At 41.0% G+C, this 18,417-nt stretch overlaps 1 protein-coding gene across 2 annotated transcripts in view; it reads left to right on the top strand.

Moving 5' to 3' along the window:
• Nucleotides 1–1,640: 1,640 nt before the first annotated feature.
• Nucleotides 1,641–18,417, top strand: part of septin7b (septin 7b) — a 19,953-nt gene continuing 3,176 nt past the window's right edge. The window contains exons 1-11 of one of the 2 annotated variants that reach the window (XM_061821034.1): nt 1,641–2,113; nt 5,947–6,053; nt 7,650–7,750; nt 7,881–8,015; nt 11,750–11,867; nt 11,986–12,078; nt 13,394–13,490; nt 14,752–14,803; nt 14,923–15,051; nt 16,294–16,314; nt 18,238–18,373. In XM_061821034.1, coding sequence (XP_061677018.1) covers nt 2,104–2,113; nt 5,947–6,053; nt 7,650–7,750; nt 7,881–8,015; nt 11,750–11,867; nt 11,986–12,078; nt 13,394–13,490; nt 14,752–14,803; nt 14,923–15,051; nt 16,294–16,314; nt 18,238–18,373 — 999 coding nt within the window. In that variant the 5' untranslated portion in view covers nt 1,641–2,103. The remainder of the gene's footprint in view (nt 2,114–5,946; nt 6,054–7,649; nt 7,751–7,880; nt 8,016–11,749; nt 11,868–11,985; nt 12,079–13,393; nt 13,491–14,751; nt 14,804–14,922; nt 15,052–16,293; nt 16,315–18,237; nt 18,374–18,417) is intronic. The other variant, XM_061821035.1, reaches the window with a different exon arrangement.

Below are 18,417 nucleotides of genomic sequence, written 5' to 3'. Positions count from 1 at the left end.
TTTTAAAGTATTCCTTTGCAACTGTTCTCATTCTAGCTGTCAAGAAATGTGAAACTATTAATATCGTATAACATCACTTTGAAGAATTGGAACGAAGACTCTCGCTTGCACAATTCTTCCAATTCGCGCGCACAGGAGATAATCAGGAATTTTTTGTCCCGATTTCGCTTCTTCCTGACCAGGGATGACAAATGCCAGATTTGATCTTTTTTGAGTTTATTCTATAAGAAAATTCGTTAGTCTGAGATGTGTTAAGACTGAATTGGTCCCAATAATGAAGTCGGAAACAGGTTGAGGCTGACAACCGTTAATCCTAAACATGTTCAATATTTACAAACTGTAATCTTAGTGTTGGGGAAGATTACGACTCCTGAGCTGTGACTTAGTGCATTGTTAAGCAGAATGTAGCCAGTCAAGATGCAACCTGATGAGGAACAAGAAAGCAAGCATCCAAAAGAAAAATGTCCAAATTGAAATCACACCAGCCCTTACCTTAGTTTGACAACTCACCTCTTGAACGCTAAGAAGACTATAGAGTCATCTTTCACGCTATTGGCAGGATTTTTTCCACGGTCATACTTTTTAGTTTGGGATTTTTCCATAAGAAAATAGTCCAAAGGTTTTTCTTCTTTGTTTTTGTTAGCTCATGTTTGATCGGGTTAGATTTCTGACTTGCAGGACTAGATTCTAGATTGGTGGTGGAACATAATCTTGCGTGTGGTGTGCTGCATTGAAATTATAAGGATACAGCACATATAGTATGATCAAAAATGTTGAAAGACAATTTTTTTTTTTTTGTGGAACACTCAACTGATTAAAAAACAACAACCTTGTAAATATTAAACCAAAAATATATTTATACCAGTTCAAAGTTACAGTGAAACTGATCCGCTAGTTTAATTCTAATATATAATTAAAAACACCATGGATGGGCTAATGGAAATCAGCCAAAATTTTATAGTAATTTTAAAACCTTTAATAAGATACTACTTTAACACACGGAGCAGCAATATATCAACAGAGCATACAAAGAAATTCTTAGGCAGATATTCTCTCTGCTCTGTGGGAACAACAACTGTTACTTGACCTTAGTTGGGGACCATCTCTCTTCGCTGGTTATTGCTGTAATTTTCAGCCTACAGATCGCACCTGATTATAAGCCTCATCCAGCACATTTGGAAAGGAAATACCATTTGGTACATACATAAGCCGCACCTGTGTAAAAGCCGCAAGTGCCCACATTCAAACCCACATTCAGACACAAGATATTTACAAAGAAAGACGGTACACAGTTTTCAAGTTTTATTACCTTAGCTTAGCTTAACATAGCAACAACACGGTAGCACAAACTGGGCTGGTTAAAAAAAAAAAAAAAAAAAAAACAGCCGCAGTAGCAACACGGTAGAACAGCATTAACAGGGCCAGTAAAAAAAAAAAAAAATTTAAATAACGCAGGAGTAACACAGCAGCAATATGCTAGCGTGGCACTAACAGGGCCAGTTAAAAAACAAAATAAAAACATTCCGGTAAAAGGCACCTCCTCGGCACATATATTCCACCAGTGTCACTCTTTCCTTTTCCGCTCGACTACCCCCTTGCTGCCATTAGAAAAAAATGCACAAATTAGCTGGATCACCGCATAAGCCGTAGGGTTGAAAGCGTGTGAAAAAAGTCGCGGTTTATAGGCCGGTATATATGGTATGTAGCGTTTCTTCCAGTAAACCGAAGTGCTTCCTGGCATGTTGTAGCACAACGTCGTACTACACTGAAGGTCTGCTACGAGGAATTTGGACTCATCTGTATCCTGTAAAAATAAAACACAATATCTTATAAATCCTTCATATTACAGGAGTGTAAATAATGAACCGTGATATAGGTTCACTGTACTTCCCTTCCAGTGGTAATATAGTAGCTTGAAAGAGGCCAGTAAATTCCGATTCTTGTACTTTTATGTCGATTGATTGATTGATTGATGGCTGCGATTTCCCCTAACGTTTGTCTTCCTTGCAGCAGCAAAAGAACCTGGAAGGATATGTCGGCTTCGCAAGCCTCCCCAACCAAGTATACAGGAAGTCGGTCAAGAGGGGCTTTGAGTTCACACTGATGGTTGTCGGTAAGAGCACAAGCCGCCTGTTTCGTTGTTGTTCTGTCAATTGTCTCATTGTGTTCCCAATGGCGCTTGGAATTTCGATGTCTTGACTGTGGTTTGTTTTGTTGAGAGAAGATTGTGGCTCTTTTTGTGTGTGTGTTTTTGTGTGTTTAGCTGTATTTATTCACTGCGGACAAGCACCCCCCACTTTGGCCATGCCGAGTGAAAAAGCTGCGGAGGCGGCGCGGAATAATATGCGACATTATCTTGCAGAAACACTGCTGGAAAAAATGTTTTAGATTCTTCTCCGGCTCATCAATTTTGAGGGAAAATGTTTGCTCGGGTCAAAAGCATTTCCTGTCCCTGGAATGAAAATTCGTAGAGGCAACGTCTCTAAGAATAGCTTCGGCTCCTCACTCCACACTTTTGCTCGCCGCGCAGCTGGACATGGTCCAAATGTGTTAGCAAGAGCATCATTGACAAGAGACTAGGCTTTTAGGTTCTTTTTATGCTCTTTTAGTAAAGGAGACATTTATGCATCCCCCCCCCCCTCCCACTTTTTATTACAGAGCAGCACTCGTGGGTAGAAAGTGTGCTTCATAGTTTTGGGGTTATGGGGTTTGAATTTCCGCTCTGGCTTTTCCTGTGTGGAGTTTGTATGTTTTGGAGAAAACCCCATTCTCGCATGGGTTTTTTTTCTCTCCAGGTACTCTGGCTTTCTCCTACATTCCAAGACTAGCATATTGCAATGATTTGTAAATGAACCGAGAATACCATTGAGTGGTCGTTTTGGTGACTGGTGCTTTTTTAACTTCCTGTGGTTCTCAAACACAATTATAACACTAAACACGATTTGAATTTGGACACTTTGCTCGTCAAGTATCAGAAAATAATAGAATGTAATGGTGCACTTAAATGCATTACTTTAAATGTATTGCACAAATAATGCACCTAAATGTTAATTCACTTCTGTGGACATTCACAGTTGAAACCATTATCTATTGAAACCTACATGAATGTTTTTTGGAATGTGGGAGGACTCCAGAGTTCCTAGAGAAAACCCACTCAAGCACTTAATAATACGCAAATTCCACACGCGAAGGCTGTAGCTGAGATTCAACCCCAGAACTTGAACTGTGAGGCAGACGTGCTAACCACTAGGTGACCGTATTGCTGCTGAAAGCAAAGCAGCAAAGCAAATTTATTTGTATAGCGCATTTCATACACAAGTTAACTCAATGTGCTTTACGTGATTAAAGGCATTTGAAAACAAAGAGATAAAACATTTAAAACGGGATAGAAACAATAAAAATGACAAACAAGACATGACCGCATACAGTGCAAGTAATATGATCAAAAAGTGGATATATTCTAAAAAGCATGAGGAAAAAGGACGTGTTTTCAACCTGGATTTAAAAACATTCACACTTGGGGCTGACCTCACCTCTGATGGTAACGAATTCCATTTGTGTGCAGCATAATAGCTAAATGCTGCTTCACCATGTTTGCTTTGGACTCTGCGCTCCACTATTTGACCTGAGTCAGTCGATCTCAGAAAGTTAAATTTGCCATAATATAAAATATCTCAGAGTATTTGGAATGAGGCGGCACGGTGGATCAGCTGGTAAAGCGTTGGCCTCACAGTTCTGAGGACCCGGGTTTCATCCCGGTTCCGCCTGTATGGAGTTTGCATGTTCTCCCCGTGCCTGCATGGGTTTCCTCCGGGGACTCTGGTTTCCTCCCACATCCCCAAAACATGCAACATTAATTGGACACTATAAATTGCCCCTAGGTGTGATTGTGAGTGGGGCTATTGGTCTCAATGTGCCTTGCGATTGGCTGGCAACCAGTTCAGGATGTAATCCACCTCCTGCCCATTGACAGCTGGGATAGGCTCCAGCACTCCGCGCGACCCTCGTTAGGATAAGCGGCAAAAGAAAATGGACGGATGTAATGGATGTTTGGAACAAATTCTCATTTTGGGCAGAAAAATACTGCATATGAGCTGACACGGAAAGGGTTTCAGAGGCTCATTTTTAGTGAACAGCTTGTTTTTTTTGTCTGTGTTATCCCCCCCACACCACACACACACAACACACACACACACACACACTAGTGTTAAGCTTGTCTTGGCTGCGCTTCACATAGAGCCCACATGGCCCTGCAGTGCAATACAGGACGTCACCAAGGGAGGAGCCGGTGTGTGCGAGAAAAGGACCGCTGCCAGCGTCCATCCCCGGCTTCCTATTCTCGCCCTGTAGTGAAGCGTTTTTGCTAAAAAACAAATTCCTCAACCCCCACCCCACAACCCAACCCCTTTCCGTTGAACGTTAGCCTGGCAGGACCAATGTTCACGTGAGCTCATGATCCTTTGGACCGTGTCCACATTGGAGTGCTACAGCCTGACAAGGCTCCAGCGCAGCACAATGACATGCTCTGTTGGTTGTCCAATAACTATTAACACACAGAGATGCTTTGTGTACTGCTTTGTTGCGTTTGTTTGTATTCACTCCAGAACCTCTGAAGTCCTAGTACATGAACCATTCTACAGGAAATACAGCGATACCGTGACTTATGAGTGTCCTATTTTTTTGAGTAATGAGCCATCTCCTGGTCAATTTTGTTTTTCTAGCCCAAATTTTTCTTATATTCTCTCATGTGAACAAGGAGAGCCACATGGACTTTTAACTGTTTATTGACTAATCCACGCAAACAGAAATGCAAAATTACAACACTTGTAAGGAGCAAACTCAGACACTGTGTACTGTACTGCCCAATCTGACTGACTACAGCTCCCAAAGTCTCTCTCATGAGGCTATTCCACTTAAAAGCACTCATCCGACACACTAATAATAAACTACGTGCAGTGGTCGCACTTTATAAAGCCAGTTTATTTTACATTTTTATATTTTCTTTTTTCAAATTCTTTTTCAATACAAAAGTGCTATTTTTGCTTATTAAAAAATTGTGGGGTCTGGAACAGATGAATGACCTTTCATTTCAATGGGGAAAAGTTTTAGATTTAACATTTTTAGCTATACAAGTAAATTGAGTTAGTCAAGGACTCATATGTAAAGTACCACTGCAATTGTAAGCCACTTTTAGGAATATTTTTAGCAGTCTTAACGTTTACAAAATAAGTTAAATAAAATGTGTACTCACTAAATAGATGACAAGTAGCCATACAGTACCTTACACCTGGGACTAAGACTTCTATCCCGTGTCTAAGTGGCATTTCAGAATGCATAGTCATCATCAGCGTTCCATATTGGTTGTAATTTTTATTTTCTTTGCCATTCCCACTACCCTCATTCTTGTGTGTCATCCCATTTCTGACACTCATGCAGACTTTTTTTTTTATGTGTTTACAAAAAGTGTTTCAATAAGGCTGAATATGTTAAAAACGTGAATAGGATTTTTTTTCACCTGTTGTGGTTGGTTTTGGAACCTCTCCCATGAAAAATAGGGGTTCACTGTATTGAACTGGGCGTTACGGTGGATCAGCTGGAAAGCGTTGGCCTCACAGTTCTGAGGTCCCAGGTTCAATCGCGGACCCGCCTGTGTGGAGTTTGCATGTTCTCCCCATGCCTGTGTGGATTTTCTCCGGTTTCCTCCCACGTCCCAAAAATGTGCAACATTAATTGGACACTCTAAATTGCCCCTAGATGTGACTGAGAATGGAGCTGTTTGTCTCGATGTGCCTGGCTGGCAACTGGTTCAGCCCGTTGACAGCTGCGATAGGCTCCAGCACTCCCCACAACCCTTGTGAGGATAAAGGGCAAAGAAAATGGATGGATGTATTGTACTGCATTACTACTCTATTTTTAAATTCTTTACCTGTACTGCTCTTGCTCCAGGTGAGTCGGGGTTGGGCAAATCCACGCTGATCAACTCCCTCTTCCTCACCGACCTGTACTCATCAGAATATCCCGGACCTTCGCATAGAATCAAGAAGACAGTCCAGGTACATTCTAGTCAAGACATACACTGTACTGCTTGTTGGAAATGGGTTGTGTCGACCAAACATCATGGAGAATTTATATTTTTAGCATTCAAAGAATGTGTTGGCCAAATATTTTTCTATTTGACTTGACGAGCATGGAAGATAGCAATTATATTTCTAATTGTCCCGTTCATGTACTGTGTCAGCTGTAACTAAATTAGACATGTCAGTAATTACACAAATGCAAAACGGTGTCTTGCTTGTGACGACACCAATGTCGTATGCTCCACCAGTACGTCAGCATAGTTTGCTAAATAGCACAGCAGGAGGCTGGCGTGTTCAGACCTGCTAGCTGCCTCGTGCAAATGTGCGCGTGCGTGACGGTAGCCTGCAGCGCTAATGATTTAAGAGCGAGACTTCCAAAGCTCAAAGCAATTGACCATTGAGATCAATTTGGAATCAATTGTTCTGGAGTCCAAAGTGCTTTATTAACCGTATTGACAATGTTAAGTATGGTAACACAACAGTAACCTTCACAGAGTATTAACAGAGGATAATATTGGATAATATTCTAATGCCACCCATTTATTTTTCCAAGCCAATATAAATACATTAATAGCATTAAAACCTGCCTCATTTTCTTTGCGCATAAGTGATCAGTCATGCATAAAACAAGCCACAATGGGGAAACAAACAGGAAGTAAGGCAACTTACCAAAATAATACAGAACTAACACTTCATAGTTCAATCGACTGTGTAATTGGGTGAAGATTTATTTTAATTCCTAAAAATAATACAAAATATGCATATGAGGTGCAGGTATTGTTTTTATAGATTTTGGGTCACCATCACTTTCTACATGGTAGTATGTGTGACTTTTGAATTTTTGTGTAAAAGGGAGGGTCTGGCCTGGTGAGTGATGTGAATCATTGAATGACAGGGTAGTTGGCTGTTGTAAGCGCAGCTTTACCAGTCCGTGTGTTGAGTCCCCGGGCGTCAGCTTTAGCCATTGTAGGTTGTATGTGAATGTGCTTATTAGGTGCATTTTATTACCATTAGTTCAATAAAGTGGTTGGAAGTTTGCCAATGGCTGTCTACTTTTGACTACTCGAAGAGGCTTGACAATACTTGATGACAAACAGTGGTAGGCTATATTGAACGGGGTAGTATCAATTCCTAGTGTTGGTAATCATAAACGTGCTATTGTGGTACGTTAGATCTACTTTCCACTAGAAACATGGACACAAATATTCAACGTTATCTTTTATGGACTCCGTCCTCCTAGCTCGGATGCCATAGAACCAACTTACCTGCACAAAGTGGTGCGTGAGTCTGCAGCAACTTTAGTTGATGTTGAAAAATGTTCAATGAACACAGTTAACACAATAACACATTTTTTTTTTCCAATGTGAGATCGCTTCATTCCAAACTTTATGGTGTCTTCTATTCTTAGCTTTTTAGATAGAAGGTCTGGAGAAGTCCTCTGACATATTTCATTGTTACAGTTCATGGCATATTCTCTTTCTTTTGCTGTGGGGGGGGGGGGGGGGGGCATTGAGTGATGACTTTACACCTGAATGTGTTGAAAATCTCCCTTCACCCCTTGCCCTGTGCCAGGTGGAACAGTCCAAAGTGCTCATAAAGGAAGGCGGCGTGCAACTGTTGCTCACAATCGTTGACACCCCTGGCTTCGGAGATGCCGTCGACAACAGCAACTGGTAAGGATTTACGACTCTTCTGATTGATAGTCTGAACATAACTTCAGCCGTAACATCTCCTCGTATCCAATGCCCGTAATGCGCCATCGGAGATCTGTTTTTGACGGTGTTGCGTGCATCTTGTGCACAGCTGGCAGCCAATCATTGATCACATCGACAGCAAGTTTGAGGACTACTTGAACTCAGAATCGCGGGTGAACAGACGACAGATGCCTGACAGCCGAATTCACTGCTGTCTCTACTTCATCGCGCCCTCCGGGCACGGGTGAGTGGTGGAAACACATGATGCTACTGCAAGTAGCTAATGTAAAATTATACCTTGATTATTCATGAGAAGGACAATTTAATAATTATAATCGCTGATGCTAGTGCAGCGCTAACGCTAGTGCGGCGCTGACAGGACCAGTTTAACAACTTACTGGTAAAAATCACAGACACGCCAGTAATACAGCAGCAACACGCTAGCACAGTGCTAACATGGCCCGTAAAAGTCACTTCCTTGGCTCATATATTCCAATCTCACTCTTCCGTTTTTTGCTCGAGTGGCCCCTTATGACCGTTACAAAAATGCACAAATTAGCCACATCACTGCGTAAACCGCAGGATTGAAAGCGTGTGAAAAAAGTCATGGCTTGTAAGCCAGAAATTACGGTAAATGTTTTGTCTGTACCTGCAATATAGTGGTGCCTTGAGCAAATCATTTGATTCATATTCATTTTTGCGTTGTTATTTTGCATTAACCAAAACAACTATTTCTAAGACAAAAATCTTGGTTTGTTTAAAATGTACAATGTGAACTTAGTTTTATGCTTAGTTTAACTGTAAACATCAACTGAAAGTTCCAGTTAAGTTTAAAGCCTCTTTGTTGAAGAATTATCTGCCAAACTGCTGATTGATGCAAGGTGAATTGACTTCATAGCCACAATACAGCAGTCATATTTTAAATGTTTTTCTTGCAATTCAAAGCAAACGTCAGTCCCGACAACGACTTGCATCTCAGAAAACCTAAATCGGGTTGTATCTCAAGGCACCATTGTACACTTATCATGGAAAAAGTTTTGTATATAATTTTTTTTTTTTATCTTGTGGTCGTGTAGCGTAGCAAACAAAACTCTTCTGCCGTTTTAGTGTGGAAGTTAAATATGCAGCTGGCTTCCTTCCTATGCTGTCGCTGTAAATGATAATGTGAGACTGAGTCAGCTGTCTTGTTAAAAGAAAAAAAAAAACAGGACTTCACTATGAAAGACTGTATGATCAAAATGGAGGAAGTATTCACAAAATGTCCAACTGATTAAGAACTTCAAATATATTTTGACACTTGAGTGCCTTGAAATTAATCTATTGAATATGCATGGTACCCTTTGCCCATAGTGTTCATTGGGCAAACACTAATGAGGCTGACTTTTTTTTAACGAGACGTTGTGTTTGTCCAAGCTGTGTCCTCAGTCTGCACTCTCGCCCTCAAGCTCGACGAGACTCATAAGGTTACACTATACTCTTTTTTTTTTTTTTTTTTTTTTTGACAATTGGCTGTTAATCAACCCCGAATTCTTTCCATATAGCACCGCTACCGCACACGTGTTTTCAATCAAAAGGCCCGACGTGAAGCCGGAGATAAAAAGGCAAACTTGATACTCGTGGCTTTGCATTTCTGCTGAATGGACTGCAGAAAGAAATACATAAAAGTCCATGAAACCAACCAAATAAGTTAATATACTGAAGGTGGAGCCACTTTTGTATTTAAATTATAAGCATGCTGCTCGTGTGCATATTTGCGGTTTGTCTTTATTCAATTGAAATGTATTGCAACATGATTTTTCTTTCAGTAGCTTTGCTATTTTTGAGATGTCCAATGATGATTTAAGATTGAGGTTGCACCAGATATTTTAAAAATGTGCTCTTGCTATGATGACTGTGACTTGTATTGATATTTACTGTTAAATATGAAAACAACTTTAACAAACTGAACTAAATTTAATACATAGTTTTAATGTACATTTCATTATCCACATTTTAGGTAACTAGTTTTAGGTACTTATTATATTATATTCTCTCTGTGTATCAAATTTATTTTTAATTCAAATTTTGATTTGATGAATCTAATTTCTAAAGCATTTCTAAACCAGTCATTAAATGTTTTACAGTAATGGGGTTTTATTGTGATTATTTCATTGTTTGAATTTGTAATTACCGTAATTTCCGGCCTACATAGCGGCCCTGATTATAAGCCTCACCCAGTACATTTGTAAAGGAAATACCATTTAGTGCATACACAAGCCGCACCTGTGTAAAAGCCGCAAGTGCCCGCATTGAAACACGAGCTATTTAAAAAGGAAGACAGTACACAGAAAAAGTTTTCACTTTTAATAATAGTAATAATAGCTTAGCTTAACATAGCAACAACACTGTAGCACAAACCGGGCTGGTTTAAAAAAAAAAAAAAAAAAAAAACAGCCGGGGCAGCTACACAGTAGCAACACAGTAGCACAGCACTAACAGGGCCGGTTAAAAAAAACATACCCAAATCACTGAGACGCGGCAGTAACATAGCGCCAACACGCTAGCGTGCGATGCTAACGCTAGAGCGGCGTTAACCGGCCCAGTTAAAAAAAAAACAAAACATACCAGTAAAAATCACGGAGACACGGCAGCAACACAATTGCACAGCACTAACGCTAGCGCAGTGCTACAGGGTCGGTTTAAAAAAAAAAAAAAAAAAACATACTGGTAAAAGTCACTTCCTCGGCACATATATTCCACCGGTCTCACTCTTGCCTTTTCTGCTCGAGTGCCCTCTTGCGGTCGTTACGAAAAAATGAACAAACGAGGCGCATCACTGCATAAGCCGCAAGCGTGTGAAAAAAAGTTGCGGCTTTTTGGCCGGAAATTTCGGTAATTCAAGGATAGTTTATTTTTATATTTTAAGTTTTATTATTTTTACACGTATATTGTACTGCTGACCATTTGCGGGTGTAACCCCCCATAGGCTCCAGGACACCCGTGACCCTAGTGAAAATAAGTGATACATAAAATGAATGGATGTATTTTATATCGTTTTCATTCTAAAATATATTTAATTTGATGTTTATTCATTAACTTTTTAAACTTTTATGAAAAACTAACACTATTTAACAAAACACATCTGCTATATTGGTTTAGTTAAAAATTTTAATTACTGAAAATGTTAATCAACTAACATTTCCATTATTTAAATATCTTCATCTAATGAATTGTGTTTGAATCTGTGTTTCATATAGTCCCCTCATACAACCTCCATAAATCACAACCGCTAAATACTTACATAAGAACATGACTGCTCCATTGGTGTCCAGTATTAGACATGTTATGTATGTGTGGGTTTTCACATGGGGACACTTTCTCAACAGTTGATTCTTGAGCTACCAGCATACTTTTTTGTTCAAATAGCGAGCCGCTTCGACTTGTTTGGGCCTCCGCACAGTCGTATTTATTTATTTATTTTACGCTGACCCTTTGCCAATTAAACTTCAAGCAAAAAGTAAAATTATATCCAAACATTCCGTGTGAGACTGCCATAAATGCCGGGGGTTATTTATCCAGCTTGCTGACGGGCCAAGAATAACTCTCTTGCGTTTCTCATGACTGCGAGGTCACTCCGACATGCCGAACGTCCGTCTGCTGTCGCAGATGCTTTTTTACTTTGTTTGCTTTACTTCCAAGAATCCCCAAGGAACGGCTGATCCTGAACTGAGAGTAGCTGGACAGTACCCAAGTTAGACATTGGAGTAATCCTGATATAATTGCTCTCCTGTCCTGTAGGTGGTGATCTTCCACATTGCAAACTGCTATTGTAGGGGATGGGGATTCTTATTTACAATCTTTCATGTAAGCTTTATTATTATTGGTAATTGTTTACCAATTATAAATGGAAAAATGTTGTTTTTATAATGACATTCTTTTGTACATCTTGTGTTTTGGATGTAATAGATCATACATACTTTTTATTTATGCTTGTCGCAGCCTGAAGCCCCTGGACATCGAGTTCATGAAGCGTCTGCATGAGAAAGTCAATGTCATCCCGCTGATCGCCAAAGCAGACACGCTCACGCCAGAGGAATGCCAGCAGTTCAAGAAGCAGGTCAGCGCTTTCCATTGCGCCCCCATCCACCCACCCACTACAAAATCTCCCTCGAGACTGTCTCCTCCTGCCTCTTCTTGTCCTGAGCATCCTAAGATGGCGTCTTTCTCGCCTGCAGATCATGCGGGAGATCCAGGAGCACAAGATCAAGATCTACGAGTTCCCTGAGACGGATGATGAAGAAGAGAACCGTTTAGTGAAGAAGATCAAGGTGCGACACCTGCTCATACACTACTCATGAGAAGTTTTATATATATATATATATATATATATATATATATATATATATATATATGACTTTCAGGTGAAATTTCCATATTTGCCCAAAATAAACTATCACCTTTATAAGTGAATTTACCGTAATTCCCGGCCTACAGAGTGCACCTGGTGATAAGCCTCGGTTCACAAAAAGTTTAATGCTAGCGCAGCCACGCTAATGCGGCAGTCCCAATGCTAACATGGTGCTGTTAATGCTAACGCTAGCCCGGCAGTGCTAACGCTTACGCGGCAGCGCTAATGCTCACTAGCGTGGCGGCTGTGAAAAAAGTTGTGGCTTTTAGGCCTGGAATTACAGTAAGTAGGTTTTTGATCTATAATTATACCAATGGATGGGTTTCCAATTACGCCATCTTGTGTGTCATTGAGGTCAAAGAACGCAGGTGATAGGTGAAGCGTGAAGTTTTTTTTCTATAATTAATTCATCTGATTGGTCTCAGGGTGGTGGTGACACGCAAGATTACATAATTGGAAACCTAGCCATACATTTCCTGGTTCAACTAAAACTGATCATCATGCTGTTGAATTTTGACCGGGACTTCAGGTTGGCGTGGCTGCTTTAGAGCACCTCATCGCAACATAGAAAAGCCTCAGGACTACCTGGTGGGATATAGTTCAGCTGCCCGGGGCTTTATGCTGGTATATGTTTACACCTCAAACACGTAGTTATCTGTTCTGTAAGCATAAGAAAGATGCTAGTTGAGGAAGCATACATTTTTCCAGGACTAGTCGCATTTCGTTGACAGTTGCACAGGGCTTGGTTTCGATGGATTCAGCACCATGCTGACAGCAAAGAGAGGAGCTTGGTGTATTTTTCTTTTTTTTTTTTTTTATTGGTGATTTTCAAAGACCCATATTTTTTGGTGTTCGTTTAAATTTTAACATTAACATTCTTTGTGGTTTGTCAAATTTAGAGCACTTATTCTCGCTTTATTAGGACTTCAAGAGACACACCAGCAGGTTGCATAAAAGAGACTAGAAGACCCATAGCCCTTGAAAATTAAAAAAAATAAAATAGACTTGGCATTCAGCTCCTTGTTAGAGAACAAGTTGTACTAAAAAAAATGAAACATTGAACAGTCAAATGTGTGTTCCAATGTTTACAGAACTGTAAACGTTATAGTACATTTGAAGGTCATCTTGAAATTCCACTCGAAAAACAAATATCCCCTAACGTTTTGTGACTAGTGTACGCCTGGGGACATTAGCGTGACTCGACTCGTACTTACAGATGTAAATGTTGTTCATAGGACAAGCTGCCATTGGCCGTGGTGGGCAGCAACACCATCATCGAGGTGAATAGCAAGCGCGTCAGAGGACGACAGTACCCCTGGGGGGTTGCAGAAGGTTTGAACTCATTTTTTAATGACACTCAACACACACACATGAACACACATGAACACAGCACTGCTGACCCCAAAAAATTTTTCTTCAAGAGATAATTAAAATAGAAACATTTTCCAGAGGGTGAGCTATTTATGCTATTCAGAGGCGAGAGAGTGAGTATATTGGTGGAAGGGTGCTGAGGATGGAGGTGGCAGGCAAAAGAGCGAGAGGAAGACCAAATACAAGGTTGATGGATGTTGTGAGGGAGGCCATCTGGACAGTGGGTTTTAGCGAGGAGGATGCAGGAGATACGCTGAGATGGAAAAAGATGACATGCTGTGGGGACCCCTAATGGGACAAGCCGAAAGGAAAAGAAGAAGTGCTAGTTATGCTAAAACCCATTTAATCTGATCAGGCAATGGTTTAAATTACATCAACATTCTTATGTCATAGGAGGGTAAAAAATCAAGACTGTTTACAGTAGAACATGTAGACACCGTTATGGTTGAAAAAGAGTGACAAATTGGGAAATAAAGATTACTGCTCATGTAACACATTTTTGTGTTCATTTTGTTAGTCACTTTGTGGTAACCAAGCCGGAAAGTTGGGGAAACAAGCAGATATTAGCTGTGGGTGCTACTTTGGTAGCTTGACCTTTTAGAAATGGAGTTACGATACTACTACATTTTATTGGATTTACCGTAATTCCCGGCCTACAGAGCGCACCTGGTTACGAGCCTCACCGAGTACATTTGTAAAGGAAATACCATTGGGTACATACATATGCCGCAGTTGTGTAAAAACCACAAGTGACCACATTGAAACACGAGATATTTACAAAGAAAGACGGTACACAGAAAGAGTTTAATGCTGGCGCTAACGCTAGCGCTAACACTAACAGGGTCAGTTAAAATAAAACTTACTGGTAAATATCATTGAGACACGCCACTAACACAGCAACAACACGCTAGCGCAGCTCGAACAGGGCCGGTAAAAGTCACTTCCTCTGCACATATATTCCACCGGTCTCATTCTTACTTTTTCTGCTCGAGTGCCCCCTTGCGGCCGTTAGAGAAAATACCCAAATTAGCCGCATCATCGCATAAACCACAGGGTTGAAAGCGTGTGGGGAAAAAAAAATTGTGGCTTGTGGGCCAGAAATTACGGTATGTTTTTGACAATCCAAAGAGGTGATAGACATAATTGGTGAGCAAAAATGTCGATAATTCCATATCACTTCTGAATCCTCTCAGCTCCTTGATATCTTTGTTTTCCCTCCTAGTTGAGAACAGTGACCACTGTGACTTCACCATCCTCCGGGACATGCTCATCAGGTACTTCTCTTTTACATTAATATAATACACATTAATATAACATACAACATAACAGGGAAGTATGCCTATCCTCTCGGCTCAACAAGTGAAAATGAAATTGTTTCAAACTGTCCACGTAGGACTCACATGCAGGACTTGAAGGACGTGACAAACAACGTCCACTACGAGAACTACCGCAGCAGGAAACTGGCCGCCGTCACCTACAACGGTGTAGAGAACAACAGGGCCAAGGGGCAACTGTCCACCAAGTAAGCTGCGCTCAGCTCATACACAACGTACATTACTCACAAAAGGTTTATGATATTGGGCTTTGGGGAGAAATTTTAGGATGAACCTAAAATTCATTTTAAGCTTTACAGGTGACCTTAATTTGATCGCTTAACTTTCTTTGAATATGTTCAATTGTTCCTTTTTGTACTTTTTGCAGTACTTGATGTTATCTAAGCAGCTGAACTACAAAATTCTGAAGTTTTTCCAAAAATGTCCACTCGTATACCTCTCTTCTTTAGTCTAACTTGGACCCATGACCGATTTCTGACCCTTCTAACTTCAAACTCAACTAATTTCACTTCCTATCCATCCATCAATCTATTTTCTTAGCCGCTTATCCTCACGAGGGTCGCGGGGAGTGCTGGAGCCTATCCCAGCTGTCAACTGGCAGGAGGCAGGGTACACCCTGAACTGGTTGCCAGCCAATCGCAGGGCACATTGAGACAAACAGCCGCACTCAAAATCACACCTAGCGGCAATTTAGAGTGTCCAATTAATGTTGCAGGTTTTTGGGATGTGGGAGGTAACCGGAGTGTCCTGAGGAAACCCACGCAGGCACGGGGAGAACATGCAAACTCCACACAGGCGGGCCTGGGATCGAACCTGGGTCCTCAGAACTGTGAGGCCAATGCTTTACCAGCTGCCCCACCGTATCGCCCTCACTTCCTAAAAGTCCAATTTTTTTGTGTGTAAATAAAATGCACATCTTAAAAGATTTGACATATTCTATAATTTGTAGAACAATACCAACCATTTCAAGTGTTCACTGTTCAGTTTCTACGAATACCCGAAATTTACCAGAATTTTAAAAATTTACTCCCCAAATTGAGACCACTGAGTTTTGTGTTTTGAATGTAGCTGTTACGTTCCCTCCTAGACAATAGCGAGTGGTGCAAAATGTACAGAAACATTGAAAAGTTTCCTGAAAGTCAAATTAGGTTGACCTGTTATGGTACATTTTAGGTTCATCCTGAAATTTCCCCGAAAGCCCAATCTTTTTAACATTTTGTGAGTACAGTAGTGTATTTTTTTAGGGTAGAAAGTCGCGTTTAACACGACTCCATGAAGTGTTTCTAGTTTTAGCCCTCAGCGCTAACATGCTCAGCTAAAATCACAACTCTGCTAACACGCAGCTCACAATGTGCCACACACCTTTTAGTGCATGGGCTCATCATTGCATGCTGTGTGTGTGTGTGTTTCTTTTGTGCCGTCTTTTTTAGACTTGACGCCGTTGAAGGAATGTAAGTGGTGTTTTATTTTTTTGTTCTTACACTTTTTTCCCCTCACCCCTCTCTCTTTCACTCCTGTGTCTCCTTTCGGCTTTGGCGCCTCTTTGCCATCCCCCCTCCGACCAGCTGGTGGCTGCTGTTTCCGGGGTAGCCACCAAAGAGTCACACGGCCTGCCAAATGGACATTTAAGCACCCATGCAACTGTTTGTAATCACTGTTTTTTGTGGACTCCTGAAGAGAAACATGTTGCACACATTTGAGATTTAAAAAAAAAAAAAATCTGGTCTGATTTACTTGGTGATAGCAGTCACTCACATTTGACGGGCGCATTTGCACCCGCGCGCCATGGCACTCGCAAATCTGCACAATCGAGCACGAAAAATCACACGTTAAATATGTTCGCGTAAAAAAATAGATATTGAAAGACGTCACTTATTTTGTGTAATCTTGACATTGATTTACATGTTTATTTCATTAACGTTGGTAACAAAACAAGCCTGCTCCTAAAAAATCAGTATTCACCCAGAAACAGGAAATTCAAGTTAACTGTACTGAGCAAGTTCGGAAGTGATGTCAAAAGCACATGTTCCGAGCTTCTTCATGTACTGCGAGCTCATTTACGTCGAAAGTCATCAACATAATGAGAGCCATGTCAAAGGAAATTCAGTTACATCAGGGGCACTCAATGCGTTGATCGCGAGGCAGTTTTGGTTGATCGTGTGACAGCGTGCCCCAAGGGGGGGAAAAAAAAAAAGACGTTAGACTATCATCCACCTCATCGCTTGATTCAGGTGTGGCCAATACGTCGAGCGCACCCACATAAAGGTGTGTTATAGCAGACCAGCCTCCTGCTTACAGCAGTCGCGGCGATGCGCCCCCCACTTCCCTGCCACCACCGCCCCATTGGTCGATCGCGAGAGGCTGGCCGCTTGAAAAGTAGATCCTGGGGGGAAAAAAATCTGGGCACCCCTGAGTTATATTGAAAACATTTCTGGGATATAACACAGGTATTGTTTCAGTATCTAACTATAATAACTATGAGATTGTGATTTACTTTGACTTTCCCCCATGGTACCCTGTTATCTTGAAGTTGAAAACTTTTCCCCTCTACATGCTTTAGGAAGATATAGATCATCTACTGCTATCTTTCATCGGTGGATTGACAACCGATACCGCCATAAATTACGGGAGATTATAACATTACATCATGATGAAATCAAATGAATTGATGACATGAATATTTAGTTCTGAAATGAAAAAATGTCTGTCTCAGTCTGTGCAGTGTCAATAAATTATGATTATGGTGTTAGGTAACAACTACATACTCGGGTATAACAACTCAGGAAGTTATTTTAAGGTCTTGAGATTCTGTCCCTAATCACAACCGCAGCTTTATATCTGCGGGCTTGACTGGTGGACCACACCCGTAACTTTATATCCGCAGGCATGACTGACCACCCCCGTACATTTTTCAAATGCGAGTGACTGTGAGTGGTGTGCGGTATACAGAGTAAACAACAATATAAATTTGGCTGACAGCTTAGTCTAGGACTTTACTCACCAATTATGATGGCATTTTATCTGACTGGATTTTTTTTGTTTTGAACGCATCATTAAGTGTAAAATGACTTTTCATACACCACAAAGCTCATGATCCCCCGTCAGGATCACCTTCAATGACCAAACCATTTCATATGGCTCCAGTGGTTTTGTCAGGAAGTTTGGAATTTGGCTCAAAATATTTCATGTGCTTCATGTACTTCCTGCTTGGGAAGGGCATGCGATCCAGTCAGCATGTTTTCAGGTCCCAACTGTTGATTCTAAAGTATTCCACTCCTCTCTTCCTCTCATCTGTGTGCATGAACACACGACGATGCCTCCGAAAAGACGTGTTCTCCACGAGGATAAAAGCATGTTTGTGTGTGCTCGTCCAGGAGTCCCCTGGCCCAGATGGAGGAGGAGCGGCGGGAGCACGTGACCAAGATGAAGAAGATGGAGATGGAGATGGAGCAAGTGTTTGAAATGAAAGTCAAGGAGAAAGTGCAGAAGCTCAAGGACTCGGAAGCAGAGGTGACAACCACATACATATTTGTATAGAGTAGTTCTCAAATTGG

Source organism: Syngnathoides biaculeatus, chromosome 5 (assembly GCF_019802595.1).
Source record: "Syngnathoides biaculeatus isolate LvHL_M chromosome 5, ASM1980259v1, whole genome shotgun sequence".
In the NCBI taxonomy this organism is placed as follows: Eukaryota; Metazoa; Chordata; class Actinopteri; order Syngnathiformes; family Syngnathidae; genus Syngnathoides; species Syngnathoides biaculeatus.
This window is presented reverse-complemented; position numbering and strand designations above follow the sequence as displayed.